Source organism: Lipotes vexillifer, unplaced genomic scaffold, assembly GCF_000442215.2.
Source record: "Lipotes vexillifer unplaced genomic scaffold, Lipotes_vexillifer_v1.1 scaffold818, whole genome shotgun sequence".
Classification (NCBI taxonomy): domain Eukaryota; kingdom Metazoa; phylum Chordata; class Mammalia; order Artiodactyla; family Lipotidae; genus Lipotes; species Lipotes vexillifer.
In genome coordinates, this window is record NW_006771890.1 from 1,432,788 (window position 1) to 1,452,847 (window position 20,060).

Below are 20,060 nucleotides of genomic sequence, written 5' to 3' on the forward strand. Positions count from 1 at the left end.
CAGCAGGGCATGCATGGTTCCTCCTGGAGCTCACAGAAATTTAAACAATAAGCATTCTATTAAAGATAACATTATAATAAACAGTGGTCTATTAAAGTTCCAGTGTCACCAAATTGCAATCTGCTTTGATACACTCAACGGAGAGTAAATTTAATGCAGATGTTGTGAAAATAGAGCATGGTGGGGGGCTGATCCATCAGGGAAGCCACAAGGACATCTTACCATGTGGCATTTGGATGAAGGTGGAGCAAATAAGAAGAAACCACAGATCATCTGTTGTCTCCACCAGCAGGAAGTCTTCAAACTAAATTGAAAGTTTCAAATTTAAAATCTGATAATAGAGATGTATTAGTCATCTCAGGCTGCCGTAACAAAACACCACAGACTAGGTGGTTTAAACAACAGACATTTATTTCTCATTGTTCTGGAGGCTGGGAAGACCAAGATCAAGGTGCTGGTAGATATGGTTCTTGGTGAGACCCCTCTTTCTGGCTTGCAGACAGCTGCCTTCTTCCTGTGTCTTCACATGGGAGAGAGAGGAAGTTCTGGTGTTTCTTACTCTTCCTGGAAGGGCACTAGTCCCATCATGGGGGTTCCACTCTCATGACTTCATCTAAACCTAATTGCCTCCCAAAGAAAATTACCTTTCAATACCAGAACCTAGGGTTCTTCAACCTATGAATGTTGGTGGGACACATTCAGTCCATAACAAAAGAAAATCCTCATAAAGGGTTTCTCTAATTGGAGAGATTAATTTATGTACAAGATTTTTATTAGTCAGAATCAGAATAGTTGACTCAGAAATGCTTACAGTTCTTTTATGATATTGGTGGCAGAATTTTGACTTTGTAAAATTTCTGCATATTTTCTTTGTGAATAAAGACATAGGTCACAGTCCTCCAAAGGGCTTCACTGCCCTGATACATGTCAGTGCTCACTCAGTGCTTGGTTCTGAACAGAGAGTACACCTCTTGTTTCTTGGACATAAAATGATTGTTAGATGAGGGATCCATGGGCTTTTTTTGCTAGGATTTTTTTTTTTTTTTCTTTTTAGGATGCTTCTTTTCATGTTTAGAGTGGTACAATAGTATGAATCAGTGGTAAGTGTAAATGTCGTAAGCAGAAGGGAAGTTCCTTCATTCTTACATAAGTGTGTCCTGAGTTCTTGCTTTGTTCCAAGCCCTGTGTGAGGCCCTGAGGATAAAATGGTGAGCTAAGCGGAAAAGGTCACTGCCCTCGCGAAGCTCCCTCTTGTGGGGAAGTGCATTCATGAGAGATTTTGGTTGCCAGTGGCAGAAACCCAGTTCCAAGCAGCGCCAGCAGGGAACACATTCGTTGAATCACCTGACTTTCAGGTGATGCTGAGTTAGGCTCTGCTCTGTTGGCCCTACTCTTCATTTTCATGTGCCAAGAAGATTATGAAGATATATGTTACCTTAGATGAAATTAATTTCCCTCCAATATTAGTTTATAATGCCTTTGGGAGAGAAACAACAGTATATAGAAATATTGCACAATATTTTACATTTAATCAGATTTGAGCATTTGAGTCTGCAGTAGAGATTTTGACATTATTTTCAGTTTCACCTGTGGATATGCTGAATGTTCTAGGGACCTTGTCTTGTGAAAGCTGAGGAAGGCAGGCTAGGCATCACTGATGCTGGTCCTGAAGTCTGGAGTGCTGCCGAGAGAAGGCTGAATGGCAGTGAAAGCTGCTGCTGAACTGCACTGTTCCTTTTATCTTGAGAGTCATGCCCCAGCCAGCCTGGGAGGGATCCCATGAGGCATTTGACACTTCCAGAAATGATATGGCTCCTGAGGGTACTCCTTGGTTAAGTGACAGTTCCTTGGATCTCAGAGATTTAAGATGAACCAACTATTATTTCTCTGGGATTTGATTACTTGAACATTTTCAAAATATCTGTGTGTACAAAAAATTACATACTAAAATGCTGAAATGTCCTAGGAGAGACAGTACCATCTGGGACAGGGTTTCCTGAAGGTTGTCTCCTAAATCATTTTGTTGTGAGATTCTTGGGAAAGGAGGGGCTCAATGGTCAGATTAGTTTGGTAAATGCTGCCTCTTGCTGCCCCAGCAGCCAGAGGTTCAAGATGAACATAAGCAGTTCCTCCCATGGCATGGAAACCAGTTTTACTTTTATACACTTAACTCACACTAACATACAGTAAATTCTCATGGAACCTCCTTATACTGCCTGTGTAAGGAAGAGAATGGTGGCATGGGATTTGGGAGATCAAGTCCCAGTCCTAACTAGAATTCTCAGGAAAATCTGTTGAACTTTGAGAACCTTGGAGTCCCGGCTATGAAATGAAGATTTGGGCCCAAAGGTTAGGTGTGGGTGAGATGATCCTCCAGGGCCCATACAGCCCTGTCTTTGAGTCAAAGTGTGACCTTTATTGTTATATCCAGGGCAGCTGTGCCTAGAACTGTGTTGAGGTACTGTCTTCATCCCCTTAGTGTGTACCTCCTGTCCTGACCAGGAAGGGCGTGGGCCTCCTGGTTCCTGCTGTCACCCAGTCTCTTTCCTTGCTATAGACATCCTCTCTGCACAGCCACACCAGCCTTCCTTCAGCTCCTTGAACTTGACATGCTCTTCACATACCTTGGCAGACATGGTTCTCTGTGCCCGGGGGTAATCTTCTTTACCCTGTGGCCACCCCTCACTTTTGTTTTACAAGTCCTACGCGTCTTACATGTAGTGGGTTGAATAGCGTCCCTCCAAATTCATGTCCACCTGGAGCCTCAGATGTGACCTTTCATGGAAATAGGTCTAATATAGCTGGGATGTGATCATACTGGATTAGGATTAAATCCAATGTAACTGATGTCCTTATGAGAAGGGAGGACATACAGACACAGAGGGAAGACAGCCACGTGAAGATGGAGTAAGAAATTGGAAAGATGAGCTACAAGTCAAGGAACACCAAGCATTGCTGGGAGCCACCAGAAGCTAAGAAAAGGCAAGGAAGGATTCTTTCCTACAGCCTTTCAGAGGGAGAGTGGCCTTGTGAAAAGCACCAAGTTTCAGCAGTGCATGGGTGGAGTTACAAGCCCATTTGCAGGGAAAGGACCTCAATCCAAAAGGAGAGCATTGAGTGTCATTAATTCCTTCTTCCTAGGCCCTGGCCTAAATGCTAGGACAGTAAAAGAGAATTGCATGTTTTCTCCCCCAGTGGAGCACATGGTGATAAGGCTGTGATGGAGGAAGGGTGGCAGAGTAGGGGTGAGGTGGAGGCTGATCAGATATGGTTGTGGTCTAAAAACACTGGCCACAATTCAACTCAAAGAATGTCCACTGAATGTCTACCATGCATCAACACATTAAAAAAAAATTCTCTTTATTTGGACTCAAACCAGTTCTTTGTGGAATTACACATTGGAGCATTACCTAGCCTCACTATATATATAATTTCATTATGTGTGAAGACTGTCATCCTAGCTGTACTTGGCTTTATACAAATGTAGTATGTCAGATGTTTTTAAAATAAATTGCATTCTTCTCCTTTAGTGTACAATATATTATGTCACTTTTATCTTCATTACCTAATAACCTTCAATTGGCAATGGCTTCTCATACTTCTGTTTTCCAATTTGTTACAGAGAACTTTTAAATTAGGTCCATTTGCACGTGGGAAATGTAGGTACAAGGAGGACAAAACAAAATGACTCTTTGGTTTACAAGCTGCCATCTCATGATTATCTCTGGAATAATTTAGTGATGTTATCTTAAGCACGTGCCTATTATTAACCAACCCATTGTGGTCCAGAAAACTGACCCTTATTAATTGGAAAGGAGAATCTCAATGCTACAGTGAAAGTCAGGATTTTCTCCTGTGAAAATAATTTTTCTGTTTTATTTTCTTAACTCCAAAATCTGTGTTTCTAATCCTCCATCCCTGAGCAGTACTGATGGTTGAAAACAATGATTTTCTATCTTATTTTTAGGCAGCAAACCCTTTTCTTTTTAAATGAAAGTTTATTCATAAAGATTAAGTTGTAAATAGAGCATGTGAACCTTGGACATATCCTGACCAGTCTGCAAGCCGTGAGACTAAGGATGTTGGATCCCATTTTACGTAAGGAGAAAACCCCCCGGGCTTCAAAGACTGAAAGTCAAATTTTATTATGCAGTATAGTTAGGGCCATTTTATTTCATTTCAGTGTAGAAGGCCAAGACAAAACAGAACTGAAAAGAGAACAGACTTGTGTATATTCTGAGATGGAAACATATTGAATGCTTTCTATCCCCCGTGCCCTAGACATATACCTATCTGGGTCCAGGGACGGGGCCTGACTCTGCCCAGAGATCCATGAATGATGCAGCCAGGTCCAGCAACTTGAAGGACAGTGAGAAATGACCTTGGCTAACTTTATCATTAGCCATGGGAAGGGGCTGGAGTCATGTCCTTTCTTGATGGGCAGTGGGTTACTAAAGATGTCACCACTCTCTAGCAGATCTTGGAGTTCCTGAGCTAAGGCCGTGTTTGCTATGGCATTCCAGCCCTAAAGCACCTTCCCAGAGTTGGTGATGGAACATGTGATGAGCTCCAGGGTCGGTGTTTGCATGTGATTTTTCACCCTGTTCATTCAATCAGCAAAGCAGAGCAGCCTTGAAATGCTGTGAATAAATATTTGAAGTTTCTGCGTTTCTTATAACTCCATTTTTCTTCTAGGGATTAAATGGGAACCAGATGAGAATGGAGTCATTGCCTTTGACTGCAGGAACCGAAAATGGTAGGAAACGGTGAAACCTCTTAGTTATTTTTTAAAAGAGAAAACTTGCCTAGAGATTCAGGATTCATTTTTACTTAATTTTCTTCTGATCTAGGTACATCCAGGCAGCGACTTCTCCGAAAGACGTGGTCATTTTAGTGGATGTCAGTGGCAGCATGAAAGGGCTCCGTCTGACGATCGCAAAGCAAACAGTCTCATCTATTTTGGATACGCTGGGGGATGACGACTTCTTCAACATAATTGCCGTAATTGCAGCTGTTTTGTACTTTCTTTGCACTTTGAGTTCATGTGATCTTTTATCAGCAAGCAGTTAACATTCTTATTGCTTTTGTATACATAGCATTAGATGCCCTAGGATGAGGTCTCATTAGTTCCACGTGAGTTCACTGAATCGTGGTATTGGAGGGATTTCAGGGACTGGGAAAGCAGTTGAGCACATTTTTTCTCACCTAGCACTCAGGCACTATTATCTGGAAGAGTAGCACCAGATTTAGTTTTCCTGGAGAACCAACCCTTTCAGAACCTTGGGGAATTAGACCTAGCGAGATTTTCCTTAAACTACTAGATTTTCTCATGTGGAAATTAATTTTAAGCTAGGTTAGTCTGATGACAATGACAGTAATAGAAATCATGCTGGTAATGAAAATGTAGAGAATAGTTTAAGGCTCATAGGGTACTTTATCTCAGCTTCAGAAACAAAAGTGGCATTTATTAAGTGCCTACTGTGTGACATTTGCTTACTCTTCGTATTGGTATTATCTTCATTCCTCACAGCAGCTCTAGCGTGTAGGGGGTGGTTTTGGCATTTTCTCAAGTGAGGTTGCAGGGATTGAGAGTGTCAGTAACTTGCGGAGGTCACAGAGCTGGGAAGTGGGAGATACGGGAACCAAGCCCGGGCATGAACACACTGCCTGGGCAGGAGCACTAATTCAGGAGTCCATCTCCAGTTCTTTTTCCTCTTCTTCCCCATTCTCTGGTATAAGTCTCATCATGTTCCTTTTTTTCCTCCCACTCTTTTCCAAAGATGATAACCGCAATGAGCCTGGTTGTTTTCCTTGAATACTTAGCTGGGTGCTCCTGTGTGATGGTCACCTGTACTTTTCCACATCACCTCTATCTGGGACACGGAGTGACTGCAGCAGGCAGTGGAGGCAGTGTGGTGAGAAGACAGAGCTTGGCTTCAGGGATGGAACTTAGTTTTGAATGCAAATTTGGCCACATACAATGCCGAGTCTTGGGATGAACCACTTGAGTCTGCCTCAGCCTGCAGCTGTGATGCAGGTGCAGTAACATCACTCCCAGGGTCCCTGCCAGGATAACCCAAGCTGGTACACAGGAGGCCAGTGTTAGGGTATGAAAGAAGGGCTGCTATTTGAAGAATGAGTGGCATGGACATGCTCCAAGAATGCTGTTCCTGAGTCTGCATGGCTTCTCCGGGCCCCTGAGCAGTGTGTCATCATGGAACCCTATTTCTGGGCAGCCTTCTGCATGGGCATAACATCCACTTTTTTTTTTTTTTTTTAATAACATCCACTTTTATTCACTGGGCAGAGGGCATGGGTATTGAAGTGACACTGGGCTTGCAGAGGGGATTGCTTGATTAGTGTCCTGCCAGCTTCTGATGAGACTTGGAGCAAAAAGGCACAACAGCAGGGCACCATGATTTAATAGCTTCAGATTTTAAAAAGCCCTAAAGAAGAAAAGGAAGAGAATAATAAATTCCATGGGAACAGAGGTTGGTCTTGTTTATTCAGTGAACTATCCCCAGTGCCTAGGACAGTACCTGGCAAATAGTAATTTAAATCCTTGTTGAATGAGTTATACCAGCAGCTGCTTTCCATGGAGCATCACTGCCAAGTGTCCCAGTGTAGATGATCTCATTGGATCTTCACCCGAGCTCTGTACCGCCTAGCCTGGAGACAGAGGCACGAGGAGGTAGCAGCTACTGCCTTTAGGTCACACACTCAGAAAAAGTGGCACAGTGAGGACTCAGAAAATGTCCAGGTTCCCCTTGTCCTGTTTCCTGAGCAGAAGTGAAGAAAATATAGTTGAACCACTCAACCATCTTACTGTGAAACTGTATGGCCTCAGGCATAGCTCTTTGAAGGAGATTTTTCAGACAGAACTTTGGGTTTCCAAATCAAGAAAAGTTACTTTAGTTACCAGGCTCATTGTGAATATGCAAATGTGGGCTGATCCTCACACATCCTGAAGCATTTACAGATAAGAAGCAGCTAATTTGGGACTATCTTTCTTTTTAATCTTTAATTACTCATTACAGAAGTATCAGAAATTTGCATAATAAGAGCTAGCTAATTACATTGTGAATCCTTTATCAGTCAGGATTTATTGTTCTGTTAACAAGACCAATCGATTGAAATAATCTCTGTAAATTCATTAAGATATACAAACAGTGTCAACTCAATAATGAAGAGAGGGTGATTAAGATAATTAAAAGTAGACATGCCAGTTATTATAGAACAGCTAAGGAAAAAAAATTTCCTTTTTACCCCAAATTGGCCCCTTATATAAAGAAACCCATTAGAGGGCCCATTAACCCTCACTGTACATCTGTTTGTTAGTTTTCAATGTAAATGATCAGCTTCAAGACTATTTACATAATTATTTTGACAACTAGAAAGATACTCTGAACTTTTTCATTTGAAGCCTCTATAGTAAAATCATGAACTCTATTCCCTTAATGGGATCAAATATGTTTGAATTTATATTAAAAGCCTGAGGTCATAAAAGGAACCACTAATTAGCAGTAACTCTAACGTATTGACTGCTTTTAATATAGGCAACATATGTAAAAATTTTAAACAACTCAGAAATGTTCCCATTCCCTTTCCATTTGGCACATATTCTTCCAAATTTTTCTGTATATATATGAACACATATTTTTCCCACAAAAATAGAATCCTATTTTACAGACTATTCAGCAACTTGCTTCTATACTTGTATCAAGTGTACCTGAAGAACAGAGCATTCCATCCTCTATAGTTGGCATTAATTTTTTAACCAGTCCCCCTTTGCTGGACACTATGCTGTTACTAATCTCTTTTCTACTCAAGTGCTACAGTGAATGGACTCATACTTATATTTTTGCAGGATTGGGTGTGCTTCTGTTGAATAAACTCTAGAAGTGAAATTGTTGCACTGAAGGAGGGTCTGCACAGTTAGGTATTATCAGAATGTCCACTAAGCAGGGTATAATGTTTGCATACTTAGAAACTGTATTAGTCAGCTCCATCTGCCATAACTAAATACCACAGACTGGGTGGCTTAAGCAACAGAAATTTATTTTATCCCAGTTCTAGAGGCTGGAAGGTCCAAAGTCAAGGTCTGGCAGGACTTGGTTTCTGGTGAGAATTCTCTTCCTTGCTTGCACATAGCCACATTCTTGCTGTCTGCTCACGTGACCTTTTTCTCCCTGTGCTTACGCAGAAAGAAAGAGAAAGAGGGCAAGCTCTCTCACATCTCCTCTTATCAGGGTATAATCCCATCACGGGAGCCCTACCTTCATGACCTCATCTAACCGTAATTACCTCCTAAAGGCCCCATCTCCAAATACCACCACACTGGGGGTTAAGGGCTTCAACATATGAATTAAGGGGAGGACACAAGCATTCAATCCATAACAACAATATTTTGAGGGTCCTAAATAGTAGATTTGTAATTGACAAGTCATCATTTGCATTCCCTGAATTGTCTCTTCCAACCCTAAGTGTGTTTCACCAGTTTTGCCTCGCCAAATTGTGGTGGTTGTTTTTTCCTCCATCTCCTTTTCCTATTTCTACAGTGGCAAAATTGCTCTAGTAATATGATGTACATTTTTCCTCCATCTGTCTAAAATGGTCACTTGCCCCCATCTAGAGGGAGACCCCACTGCAGGCTCTTGTAAGTGCAGGGGGCTGGGATGTTTGAAACTCCATTCAGAATGCCCTGCAAATCTGTTTGAATGCATTGTTCTAGTTGGCTGGATTCCATTTACGGGAGAGGACATTATCATTTCACCCTTCATTACACTGTCAGTTTTCTCTTGCTTGCTGGGTAGATGTTTGAGGAGACATTTCAGTGTTTTAGAGAGAAAGTAAAAAATACAATCTTTATTTTTAATGTTGGAAGCTCTTGTACATTGTAGGTTTTTTGTTTGTACAAATCTAATTCATCATTGCCATTTGATTTTCAGTGCCATAATGGGGAAGGGAGGAAAAGAATTTAAATGGTGGAAAAGACTTTCCTTGCCCATTCTAGCCATTTTTGCATGTTTGTATTAACTTCATTCTTAAGTGCATCTTATAGAGTATTCTGAAAAATGTCCAATCCAGATCTTTCCAGAGAATAAACATGAAAAGATAATGTTAAAACTTGTTTTAGTTTTCCTGAGCAGGATATTGCAAAATCAATCTAAGACCAATGAACTAAATGATTGAATAATGAAAGAATAGTTGAAATATGAGAGTGATTTTGTGCAGTTGAAGTTAAAATTTAAGATCAGACCACTGGTGCATGAAAAGAGATGTATCTGACAAGAGAAAAGCCATATTTTTCTGATTCACTTTGAAGTCTAACTCCAAGCCATGCATTAAATTAACAATATTATCATAAAAATGAGGGTGCTAATTCCGTTCCATGCTGAAGTTAGAAAAATGATTTTACAGAAGCCTAAGCCATGCATTAAATGAACATAGTATTAACTGGGCTGATATTGTTAAATCAATTTAAATGCCTCCTGTAGCCCGTGTTTGTGCAGAGTTGAATAGAGAAGAGCATCATTTGTTAGTTCAACACAGAACTTTCTGGTGCCCTGGTTTTAATTTGCAGAATTTTCTTCAGAACCATTTCTCCAGTGCTTTGCCTGCTGTGGATTTGCTTTTTAAAGTAATCGATTCCGTATTAAAAGTATGAGGATGGTATTTTCTTTCAGTGCTCATTTTTTCTGTACTGCTAATTACGTCCAGTCGTGTTTCAAATTACACAAGAAGCTTTTGTAATGCAAAAGATCCCTGGGATGCCTTGTGTTGGTGAAAATATTGTGGATTCATCAGCTTCATTACATAAACTCTACACATTTTCATTCTAAAGGTTATTTAATCAAAAGTGCACCAATAAAACCATAAAAATATTTAATGGAGTTCCAGCAATTCTACATCAGATTCTTGCATTGTATGAGCATGCCAGTATTTTAATTCTATATATATATATGTGTATATATATATATATATATATATATATATTTGTGTGTGTGTTTGTGTGTGTGTGTGGAACTTAGGCTTCTCTAAAACGTTTATTACCTGTTTTTCAAAGAGGCTGGAGATTCTTATCATACTAGTTTATTTTTTTGTCTTTGTGTCAACTATTTTTTTTCTTCTCTTGGCTTTGTTTCTAATCTTTTCCATCAGTGATCTTCAGTTTTGCCTTTCATTTCTTTGTTCTGGTTATTTATTTATTCAACAAATACTGTTGAGTGCTAAGAGTTAAGTACTGAGGCTGCTTTTGTAGATAAGGAAGACAGGTTGTCTTCCTGCATGGACTTTGAGGTTTTGTGTGTATGTGTGTGCTTTGGATGTGGATGCAACCAGGAAGCAGGTGCTCACAGTCCTGTGGACAGAGCAGTCTCAGAGAGGGTTGGGTTGGGGCGGGGAGGCTGAGAGAGCACAAAGCTGGAGCATGGCAGCCAACGGGGGGCTCAGTGATGGCTTCTTGGAAGAAGCGATGACGAAGTGAACACTTTAAGATAGGTAGGCATTAGCCAGGCTTATGCAATGAGGTAGGGCAGGAAAAAGGAGACTAACAATTGAGGAGGAAAGTGCTGTGTAGTAAATTTTCTCCCACCCCCAGGAGGTACAGGCCTGGCTGGCTTGACCGAAAGGAGTTTAGTGACTGGAAATAGTGGAGTGGGGGTGAATGTGGGAGGCAGAGAGAGTGGGTAGGTGGGGGTGATGGGGAAAAGAATGGTAGTGGATTGAGAGGGGTGGCCCAGATCAAGCAAGTCTGGTCAGCCACGTAGAGGAACTGGTACATCCCCTGAAGGCAGTGGAAGACATGGAAGGAGTCTCTGCTGCAGGGTGACGTGTCCACATGTTCCCTAAAGTCTTTCCTTTCTTCATGAGGTCTTTCCTCATTATCCTTAAAGGTAACTGTTGATCTTTTGTTAGGCCTGAAATCTGCATTGCTTTCATTAACCATGTCCAGCTTCCAACGTTAAGCAGGGTTCAGAATCCCCAGTATCATCCAGAGCCCAGTCAGCTGTCCTTTGCTCTCCAGTCTCTGGGCTGAGATTTACATGAACCAACATGTGACACTGTTCTACACCAATGCCGAAGCTTGCATGAATCTTGGTGGGTGAGCCCAGCCCATTTGTTCTTTGTTTTTAGATTCTTCTCCCAAAAGTTCTGGCCATTCATTGAATGAAACTTGGCTTTCCTCTTTTAGATCATCATTAAAATTCCCATTGAGGATTTTGCTGTGTCTTTAAAATGCGAGATGTTGGGGGTACTTCCAGAGATTGGGCAAAAGGAAAGAAAAGGCAGATGGTGATGTATTCCTTGCTGTCAGAGCCTAGAGTTTGGTGGTTGGCCTGAATAGCATGGGTTTCTCTTGAGGCTTTTTTTTTTTTTTGGGTGGACCATGGCAACATCACAAATAAGCACTTTTTTTCATGAAAAGGAAAAGCAAACATTATTGAGCACATTCTTTTACTAATAAAAGTAAGAAAAAGTGGTCCATGATCACTCCACAGTGATGATCATGTGCAAATTTAGCCAGTGTTTGATATCCCTGACACATGGCAGGTGCTTAGTTAATATTCAGGGAGCAAACGAACAAAGGGTTGCATGGCAGATACCTTCCCGGCTGGTATTTGGCAGTAGGCTGGCAGCTCTGAATTGGCTCCCTGTCTGCCAAATACCCAGGTTTTTGGGAGGGTTCAGATTGTGGCCTGGGGTGGGGCAGTGTACAGCCACACAATGTGGTGGTTTCTGTCTCAGATATTTAGAGAGTCACATGTGCCTATTGAAGCAGCCCTTCTCTCCAACGAATGCAGAGTCTGTGCTCTCTGCAGAGGTCAGGGGTACGTGAGCCCTGTTCCCAAGAACAAGTCATGGCTATTGCCCCAACACCCCTTCCTACTTAGCAAGTACCAGCTGTCAGTCTTTCTGTGTAGCACACAGCACACTCACATAAATATTTTCTTTCTTTCTTGTGCTTGTACACCCAGACACTTTCTTACATGTGGCTTCTCTGTTGACTCTTTACTGAACCATCTCATTTCATCCTCACGGTGAGTTCGTTAGAAAGATGCAGTTACAATCCCCATCCCCCCAATACGAACACTGACACCCAAAGCGTGGAGATGCTTTGGCCAAGGTCACCCAGCTAGTGTGTGTCCGAGCCCAGATTTGAGCCCCCTCTGTTTGCCGCAGTTGCTTTAGCTCTACTGCTCTACACTTGTGTGAATCAGAGGAGAAGAGCCAACCAGCCAGGAGAAAGGGAGAAGGAAACTGACAGTGACTGAGGCCCTGAGTCTATGTGGTAGATTCTAAGTTCTTTAAAGGGTGACAGGTCTTTGTCCATCTCCTCACCACATGTTTAGTGGGCTGGCTAGACCATCTCTAGGGCTGCCTGGGCTCTCTCCTATCCTGCTAAGATACTCCTCCCATTTCCCAGAAACTTGCAGGAAGGACTAAAATGTTTGGGGAGAGTAGTGGGTGGTTGAGTACCTCCCTGGGGTTCACTCTTGGTAGTGGGAGGGAGGAAAAGCAAATGGCAGAAGAACATTGCATCTGGCTAATGATGATGTGCATTGCATCCGTTTCTATTTGACCACTGATGTCTGATTGTTTAAGTAGGGATGAAGGAGAGCTGAAGGAGGCCATTGTATCTTAGGACTGGAGGTGACCAGATCTTCAGTTGTAAATTGACTTGGCCATCTCACATTGTTTCACAAAGTGGAAATCTAGGGGCCATCCATTAAAATGCAGACATGGAAAGGTTTCCAAAAGGAGAACTGCTGGGAGCCTGGGAGCAGTTCTACATGCAGGGCACCCTTGGTGTCCCCCTCTGGAGGAGTGCTGGGTAGCGTGGTGAGCATACACAGCCCATGGGCCTCTTTGGCACAGCTGCTTGGTGTGCACCATTCTCTCACACAGACGGCTGAGCCCCGTTCCCTTTGGTGATACAGTCCAGATTGCTTAGCATAGTTTTGTCCTGATGCAGTCAAGGGAAATTAGTTAACTGCAAGCTTGGATGATGCCACTAACAAGCTGGCGGGGGTTCAGAAGAGCAGATTCCTCCACTGTGGCCAGGGCTTGCACAGTGACGGCGAGCATGGTTTTGATTACTGCACATGTTCCTCCCTGATGAGGGCAAGAACTTCTTGGTCTTCTTTACTTGTAAGCCCCTCTCCGGTCCCCCACATATACAGGCCTTTACATAACAAAGCAGTTTCAGGTATTTTGCCTCATTGGATCCTCACAGGGGCCCGTGGAGGGTAAACTGAAGATGAATTAGCACCTTATGCATAAGATCTGGGATCACAGAGGTTTAGTGACTTACCCAAGGCCACACACTGAGTGTATGGCAGAGGCGGGACTTGGACCCAAGTGTCCTGACTCCTACCTCAGAGTATAGAACCCCAGGAATCAACATTGTGAATGTGTATCAGGTAGAATGTAGATAAAGTTTTAAAATTTACCTGGAAAATGGAGTTGGAAAGTTTTGGGCTGCAAGTTACAGAACAATTGAATAAAAGTTGCTTCCGTCTATAGGTGTTTCATAATCTCATGGAAGAAGCCTCAAGGAGGGCAGCTGCAGTTTGGTACAGTGGTTCAACAGTGTCAACAAGGACCCACATTGGCTCTATCTTTCTGCTCTGTCTTCCGTGAGCCTTGCTCTCCATTCTTAACCTTGTCAACCTTTGCAACCTCATGGTTGCAAAATGGCTGCTGCAGTTCCACAATAGCATCTCAAGAGGGAAGGAAGGCAGTGGATGTAGAAGAGTTTTCCTTTAATGGCAAGAAAAAAAATTTCATTGAAACTGCCCAGAAAACTACCCCTTATGTTTCATTGGCTGAGAATGGATTACTTGACCACCCGCAGCTGCAAGACATGCTGTGAAAGCCTGTATCCAACAGAGGGGGACCAAATAGCTGTGATTGCCTAAGACTGATTATGCTTCAAGAATGAAATGAATTACGCTTTAGGAATGGGCATATTATCACCCTGAACCAAATCAGTCAGTGAGGGAGGTGGAAGAGAGGAAAAATGGCTGTTTTTTTTTTTTTTCCTCCCAGCAACTTCCAGTGTCAGTTTTATATGCACTGAGAGTTCTGTTTATTTCATTTTCTTTTGGCCACACTGTGCGCCTTTAGGATCTTAGTTCCCCAACCAGGGTTTGAACCCGGGCCCTCAGCAGTGAAAGTGCAGAGTCCTAACCACTGGACTGCCAGGGAATTCCCTGGACTGAGAATTTTGGAGAAGCATTTCTTCAGATTAGACTGTGCAGTTGCTTCCTGGATCCTGAGATGACATTCCATTTGTCGACAGCTGATTTCAGAATTGTATAAATCTATTTTTTCTCCATGCCTCATCTCAGCTCTAAGTCCACTGAGCTATAATTTTTCTGATGGTTTTATGTGACTAAAAACAAAGATTAAAGAGGGAGCAAAAGTCAGATTGATAGGAAACATAGGCTTAGGGGCCAGAGAGGAGAAATTGGGGGCTCTGAGGTCCTGGGGTCAGTGGTTGGAAGGTCAAACTGCTTGGGTTTGAATCTGGACTCCACCCTATGTACGCCTCAGTGACTTTGGGCAAGTTGATTGTCCTTACTCGGCCTCTGTTTTCCTATCTGTAAAGGGGGAGTGATTGGACATACTTACTACCTGAGGTTGAGGTATCCTGTGAATGAAGTCTAGCCTGTGTCTAGATAAAGGAAATGCTCACTAACAGTTGCAAATATTAGTGTTATCACTACCCCTACTTGCTATTAAGCATCTTGGTAGGTGAAACCTGATATATCTTAGTCGCTGTTGCAGCAGCTGCCAGTCTGGTCCTCTGCAGTCTGTCCCTGCAGTGTGTCCAGAGTAGTTGCCCCAAGCTGATCTCTTTATTTCACCCACTCCCCTGCCCACAGCCTATGGTTCTCACTGCTTAAAGTCCAAACTTCTTAGCCAGACTTTGCTCGCAGGCTGGCCCGGTGAGAGATGGTTTTGGTCCCTTCCCTCTGGAGCTCTGGGCTGGGCCTTTGGTCCCTAAAGTGGAAATGCCATGATACTCTCATTGAACAAATTGTTCCCCAGTACCTACTCTGGGTCCAGCCCTGTGCTTGTCACAGGGAATACACTGAGGAACCAGACATAGACCCCACTGATGTGGTCCCACATTGTGATGAAGGGTCCAGGCACCAGGCAATTAAAATTTTGGAATAGATAGGAGTGGAGCCTCTCGTAACAGAGACAGCTTCCCAGAGGAGGCAGGAGTGAGGTGGCCCAGAGGATGAACAGGCGTCAGCTGGAGATGCCAAAGGAGGGCTTCAGGCAGAAGGCCCAGTTGTGGAAGGCCTGAAGGAAAAGATGGGTCATCTCAGAGGACAGAAAGGGAATTAGGGCTGGCTGGTGCCGAGTTTATGGGGAGGGCTAATGAGTGAAGATGCTAGAAAGGTCAACAGGGCCGAGTGGCCAGAGCCCTGCCAACCCCTGGGAAGGTTCCTCTGGGAAGGTTCCTCTGCAGAGCAGTGGGGAGCTCTGAATGACATTGACAAGAGGGGGCATGATTAGATTTGTGTTTGGGAATGTCCCAATCTAGCTACAGTGCAGAGAACCATGCTTGATGAGCGAAATTTAAATAAGACCACTCAAAATTTCTCTTCCTAGCTGTGAGCTTTGGAGAAAAACAAGCTTTCATAATCTGGGTATTCTGGAATCAAAAATGATGGGAAGGCTGGCATTGGCCTGTGTGGACAGTGGTGTCGCTGGGCATGTGCAGTGCTCTGACCAACACCTGCAAAGGCTCTTATAGGGGAACATCCAGGTCTCTCCTTTCCAACATTCTATACTCACTCATATGTGACCTGCACATGGGTTCCTTAGCTCCATGAAACCAAAGGCAGAGCTGGAGCCCTATCCGCCCAAGTTTGGAGTGCTCTTTATTTATTTATTTTGCCTCACCATGCAGCTTGTGGGATCTTAGTTCCCTGACCTGGTATCGAACCTGTGCCCCCTGCAGTGGAAGCACAGAGTCCTAACCACTGGACCGCCAGGAAATTCTGTGGAATGCTCTTTAGATCTCAGCTGGACCATGCACTGTTAGCCATGCCCCGGGAGCCCCTATGTTTGGAGTCACACCTGAAGGATTATCAGTTAACTGTGTACACCCTGAACACTGCCATCTACCAATATGTGCTCTACAAGATTCCCCCTCAAACAAGAAATGAATAAAGTATGTCTTTGCACTTAAGCACAGTTTTTTTGTAGAGGTACCGATTGAAAAAGTCACCTTATGTGTAAATGAATTGAGCCTGTGATCATGCTGCTTTTTTGTTTGTGTGTGTGTATATCCTTAAATTATTGTGTACCCTTCAAAGGCTTAATTGTTTCGTCTTGGCTGTTTTTCCCTTTGCAGTATAACGAGGAGCTTCACTACGTGGAACCTTGCCTGAATGGAACGTTGGTGCAAGCTGACAGGACAAACAAGGAGGTAGGGCCTGCCGCTGGGCAGGTGCATCAGGGGTTGTGGCACACCCATCTCCCTCACAGTGATCAATTACAGTAATTCTGTCCTAGTATTTAGAAACTCACCAAATGTACTGCCCTTTCATTTAGGGCCTTGGAACTCCAGTGTGTAGAACATTTATGAAGAGGCCCAAATAAAATCATGAAAGTAAAATACTTATATTGAGTTCAGATGCTCACTAGTTCTGAAACAATCACATTGATTTTCTTTTGGTCTAAGCACATCCTGTGTTGTGCATTTCACCCATATTGACACCATTGAAAGAATATGGCTCTTGCTGGAATTTCAAAGAAAATTGAACCCACTTGTTATATCTCTTTTTGCGCTTAATAATAAAATTAAATAACTGTTGGGGTAGATATTGGGGTAACTTGACTCCTGGATTAGAAGGTAAGCTTTACAAGGATAGGGACAATGTCACTCTCTGCTGTATCCTTAATGTTCCGAGCATTGCCTGCTTCATAAATATATTGCCTGGAACAAAAGGAAGGTATGTTAATGGAGGAACTTAGGAAATGGGATACAAGTTTCCTTTCCAGTTGGAGCATTCTTGGAAAATTTGCACAGTGGATTTCTATATAATTCTGTTTTCCTTTGGCCACCCTTAAATCTGTCAGTACAACCATCACAGCCATCACCAGTCACCCTACAGGGCCAAATGACAATTTAGGTTGAAAGTGTAACTGTGGCTGCAACAATGTCACACGTCCTGGGACTCATAGCTATCATTACTCACATTGTTTTGTTGTACCTGCCAAGTGGGTACAATAAAATAATGCTCCTCCTCTGGAGAGCAGATCCCCATGAGGTGACTGAGGACAATGGCCAAGGTAGCTCTCTGTGATGTACTATGCATGTGCTGGGAAGAACCTCTGGCCCAAATGGGCAGGGAGTCCCATTGGTGCTATCCTAGATGCAGGTGGTAGAAGTTTGGGTACCTCTGAGGGAGTGAACAATAGAGGACTGGGAGAAATGCACTAGAACTGGAACACAGAGTGAGAAGGACAAATTATAACAGAGTTAATATCCAAACTTTAATCTGAGGAGGAAGCACCACTATAATCAGCTTTGCTTTTAGGAGAGAGAAACAAGTATGTTATAGTTCAAAGAACAAGTGTATCCAGGGAATGTTTGTCCATGGTAATTTTTTTGGCCAAGGTAGGAAAAAAATAACAAACTTACAGCCAGATTTCTCTAGGGACTTTCTGTTTGTTTGGCCATTGCCTGGCTCTAGAGTTCACCCCCTTCCCAATTTTGTAGCATTGGAATATCTCCCAGAGCCTTAAATAGGTGTCCAGTGATGGTGCTTACAACATTAAATAGAAAAGATGCTTCCTTCAGGTGGCTTCCCCGATGAACAAGGGCAGTGTGATATTTGGAGATATGAAGTCTAATGAATGAAAAAATTGTTAGAGAAAGTGAGCTAAGAATTTATTTAAAATCTCCTTTGAACTTATGAATGTTGAATATTGAAGTCGTTTTTATTAAAACCAATCCAGACTTTTTATTTTGCCAGTATGGAGTAGCCATATTTTAATCAGATCCCTCCCCTTACAACTGAAAAGTCCTGGACGTTACCCCACAAACAAGTGTAGGAAGACCTGCAAGGTAGAAAGAAGGGGAACTGCCTAGACTTAAAGACATGGAGGTGAGTTCCCTGGGTTTTTTATTAATTCCCATAGAATCAATATCTTTTCTATAATAGAATCTGTTCCCAAATAGAGCACTCCAGAAGCTTCCCACCTGGGCCAACAACAGGCATAGACAAAAACAAACAAACAGAATAACAAACTTCTAAGGAAAGCCTGTTTCCTTTAGTCAAAGGACCAGGAAAAGAATGGCCTCACAATAAAATCCTTTTGTGACAGTACCTTTCCTATACTAGCCAAACACCAATGGAGCAACCAATAGACCAGCTGTCCACAGTTTCAGCAGGGCTAAACAGGAAGTTGATCTTCCACCCCACCCACAACCACTTGGCCCTTCACACCTCAACAGAGAGATTGACTGCCAAGAAAACCGATTAAATAGGACCCAGAGTCTCACTGTATACAATCCAAAATGCCCAAAATGCAATTAAAAATTCCTTGTCATCCCAAGAACAAGAAAAGTCACAACATAAATGAAAAAGACAATCAATAGATGCCAATATTGACAGGAATCAGATGTTGAAATTAAAATTAAATTAAAAAAATATTTTTTAAAAAATTAAATTGTTTCAAAAGCAATTAGGAATTCTCTTTTTCATTTATTTTTCAAATAAATGAAAAAATATAAAATCTCGGTAAAGAAATAGAAGTTATAAAAAAGAGCCAAGTGGAAATTATAGAACTGAAAAATACAGTCACCAAAATAAAAAGCTCACTGGATCAGCTCAGTTGTAGAGTGGAGATGACAGCAGATAGAATTAGTAAACTTCAGGACAGATCAATAGAAATTATCCAGCCTGAGCAACAGAGAGAAAATAGATTGGAACAAAATGAATAGAGTCTCAGGGACATGTGGGACAGCAAAAGGGCTAACATTCATGTCATAAAAGTCTCAGGAGATGAGAGAGTGGGACTGGATGGATATTTGAAGATATATTGGCTGAAAACCTCCCCAAATTAGTGAAAGGCATAAACATGCATGTTCAAGAGGCTGAGTAAATTCCAAATAGGATAAATCCAAGTAAATTCATGGGAAGACATTATAATTAAATATAATTAAACAAGGAAAACAAAAGTGATATCCACCACAGAGAAATGACACATTATTTAAAATACCATTTTGAATAACAGCAGATTTCTCATATGAAACAATGGAGACCAGAAGGAAGTGGCGTAGCATTTTTCAAGTACTGAAAGAAATGAACTGTCAACCTAGGATTCTATATTCAGTGAAAATACTCTTCATGAATGAAGGAGAAATAAAGACATGCTCAGAAGGAAAACTATGAGAATTTGTTGCCAGCAAACCTACCCTTAAAGAATGGTTAGAGAATTTCTCCAAACAGAAGGGAAATAACAGAAAAAGGCTTGAAACTTCAGAAAGGAAAGAATATAGGGACTTCCCTGGTGGTCCAGCGGTTAAGACTCCACCCTCTCAGTGCTGGGGGCCCGGGTTCTATCCCTGGTCAGGGAACTAGATACAGCACGTGCATGCCGCAACTAAGAGCCCGCACGTGGCAACGAATATCCCGTGTGCTGCAACTAAGACCTGGTGCAGCCAAATAAATTTTTTTAAAAAAAGAAAGAATATAGAAATGGTTAAATATAGAAGTAAGTATGATATAGTATCTTAATTCTCAGGAGATTTTAAAAATATTTTATTGAAGTATAGCTGATTTATAACGTTGTGTTAATTTCTGCTGTACTGCAAAGAGACTCATTTATACGTATCAATGTATTCTTTTTCATATTCTTTTTCTTTTTCATACTCTTTTCCACTATGGTTTATCATAGGATATTAAATTATAGTTCCTTGTGCTATACAGTAGGACCTTGCTGTTTATCCATCCTATGTATCATAGTTTGCATCTACTAATCCCAAATTCCCCATCCTTCCCTCTCCCATACCTCCCCCCTTTGGT

General features: G+C 42.2%; 1 protein-coding gene across 1 annotated transcript in view; it reads left to right on the forward strand.

The window, feature by feature from the left end:
• Positions 1-20,060, forward strand: part of CACNA2D3 (calcium voltage-gated channel auxiliary subunit alpha2delta 3) — a gene marked incomplete at its 3' end in the record, with an annotated part of 652,765 nt that overhangs the window by 364,332 nt on the left and 268,373 nt on the right. The window contains exons 7-9 of the mRNA XM_007447233.1: positions 4,696-4,756; positions 4,851-5,001; positions 16,379-16,453. Of these exons, the coding sequence (XP_007447295.1) occupies positions 4,696-4,756; positions 4,851-5,001; positions 16,379-16,453 (287 nt within the window). The remainder of the gene's footprint in view (positions 1-4,695; positions 4,757-4,850; positions 5,002-16,378; positions 16,454-20,060) is intronic.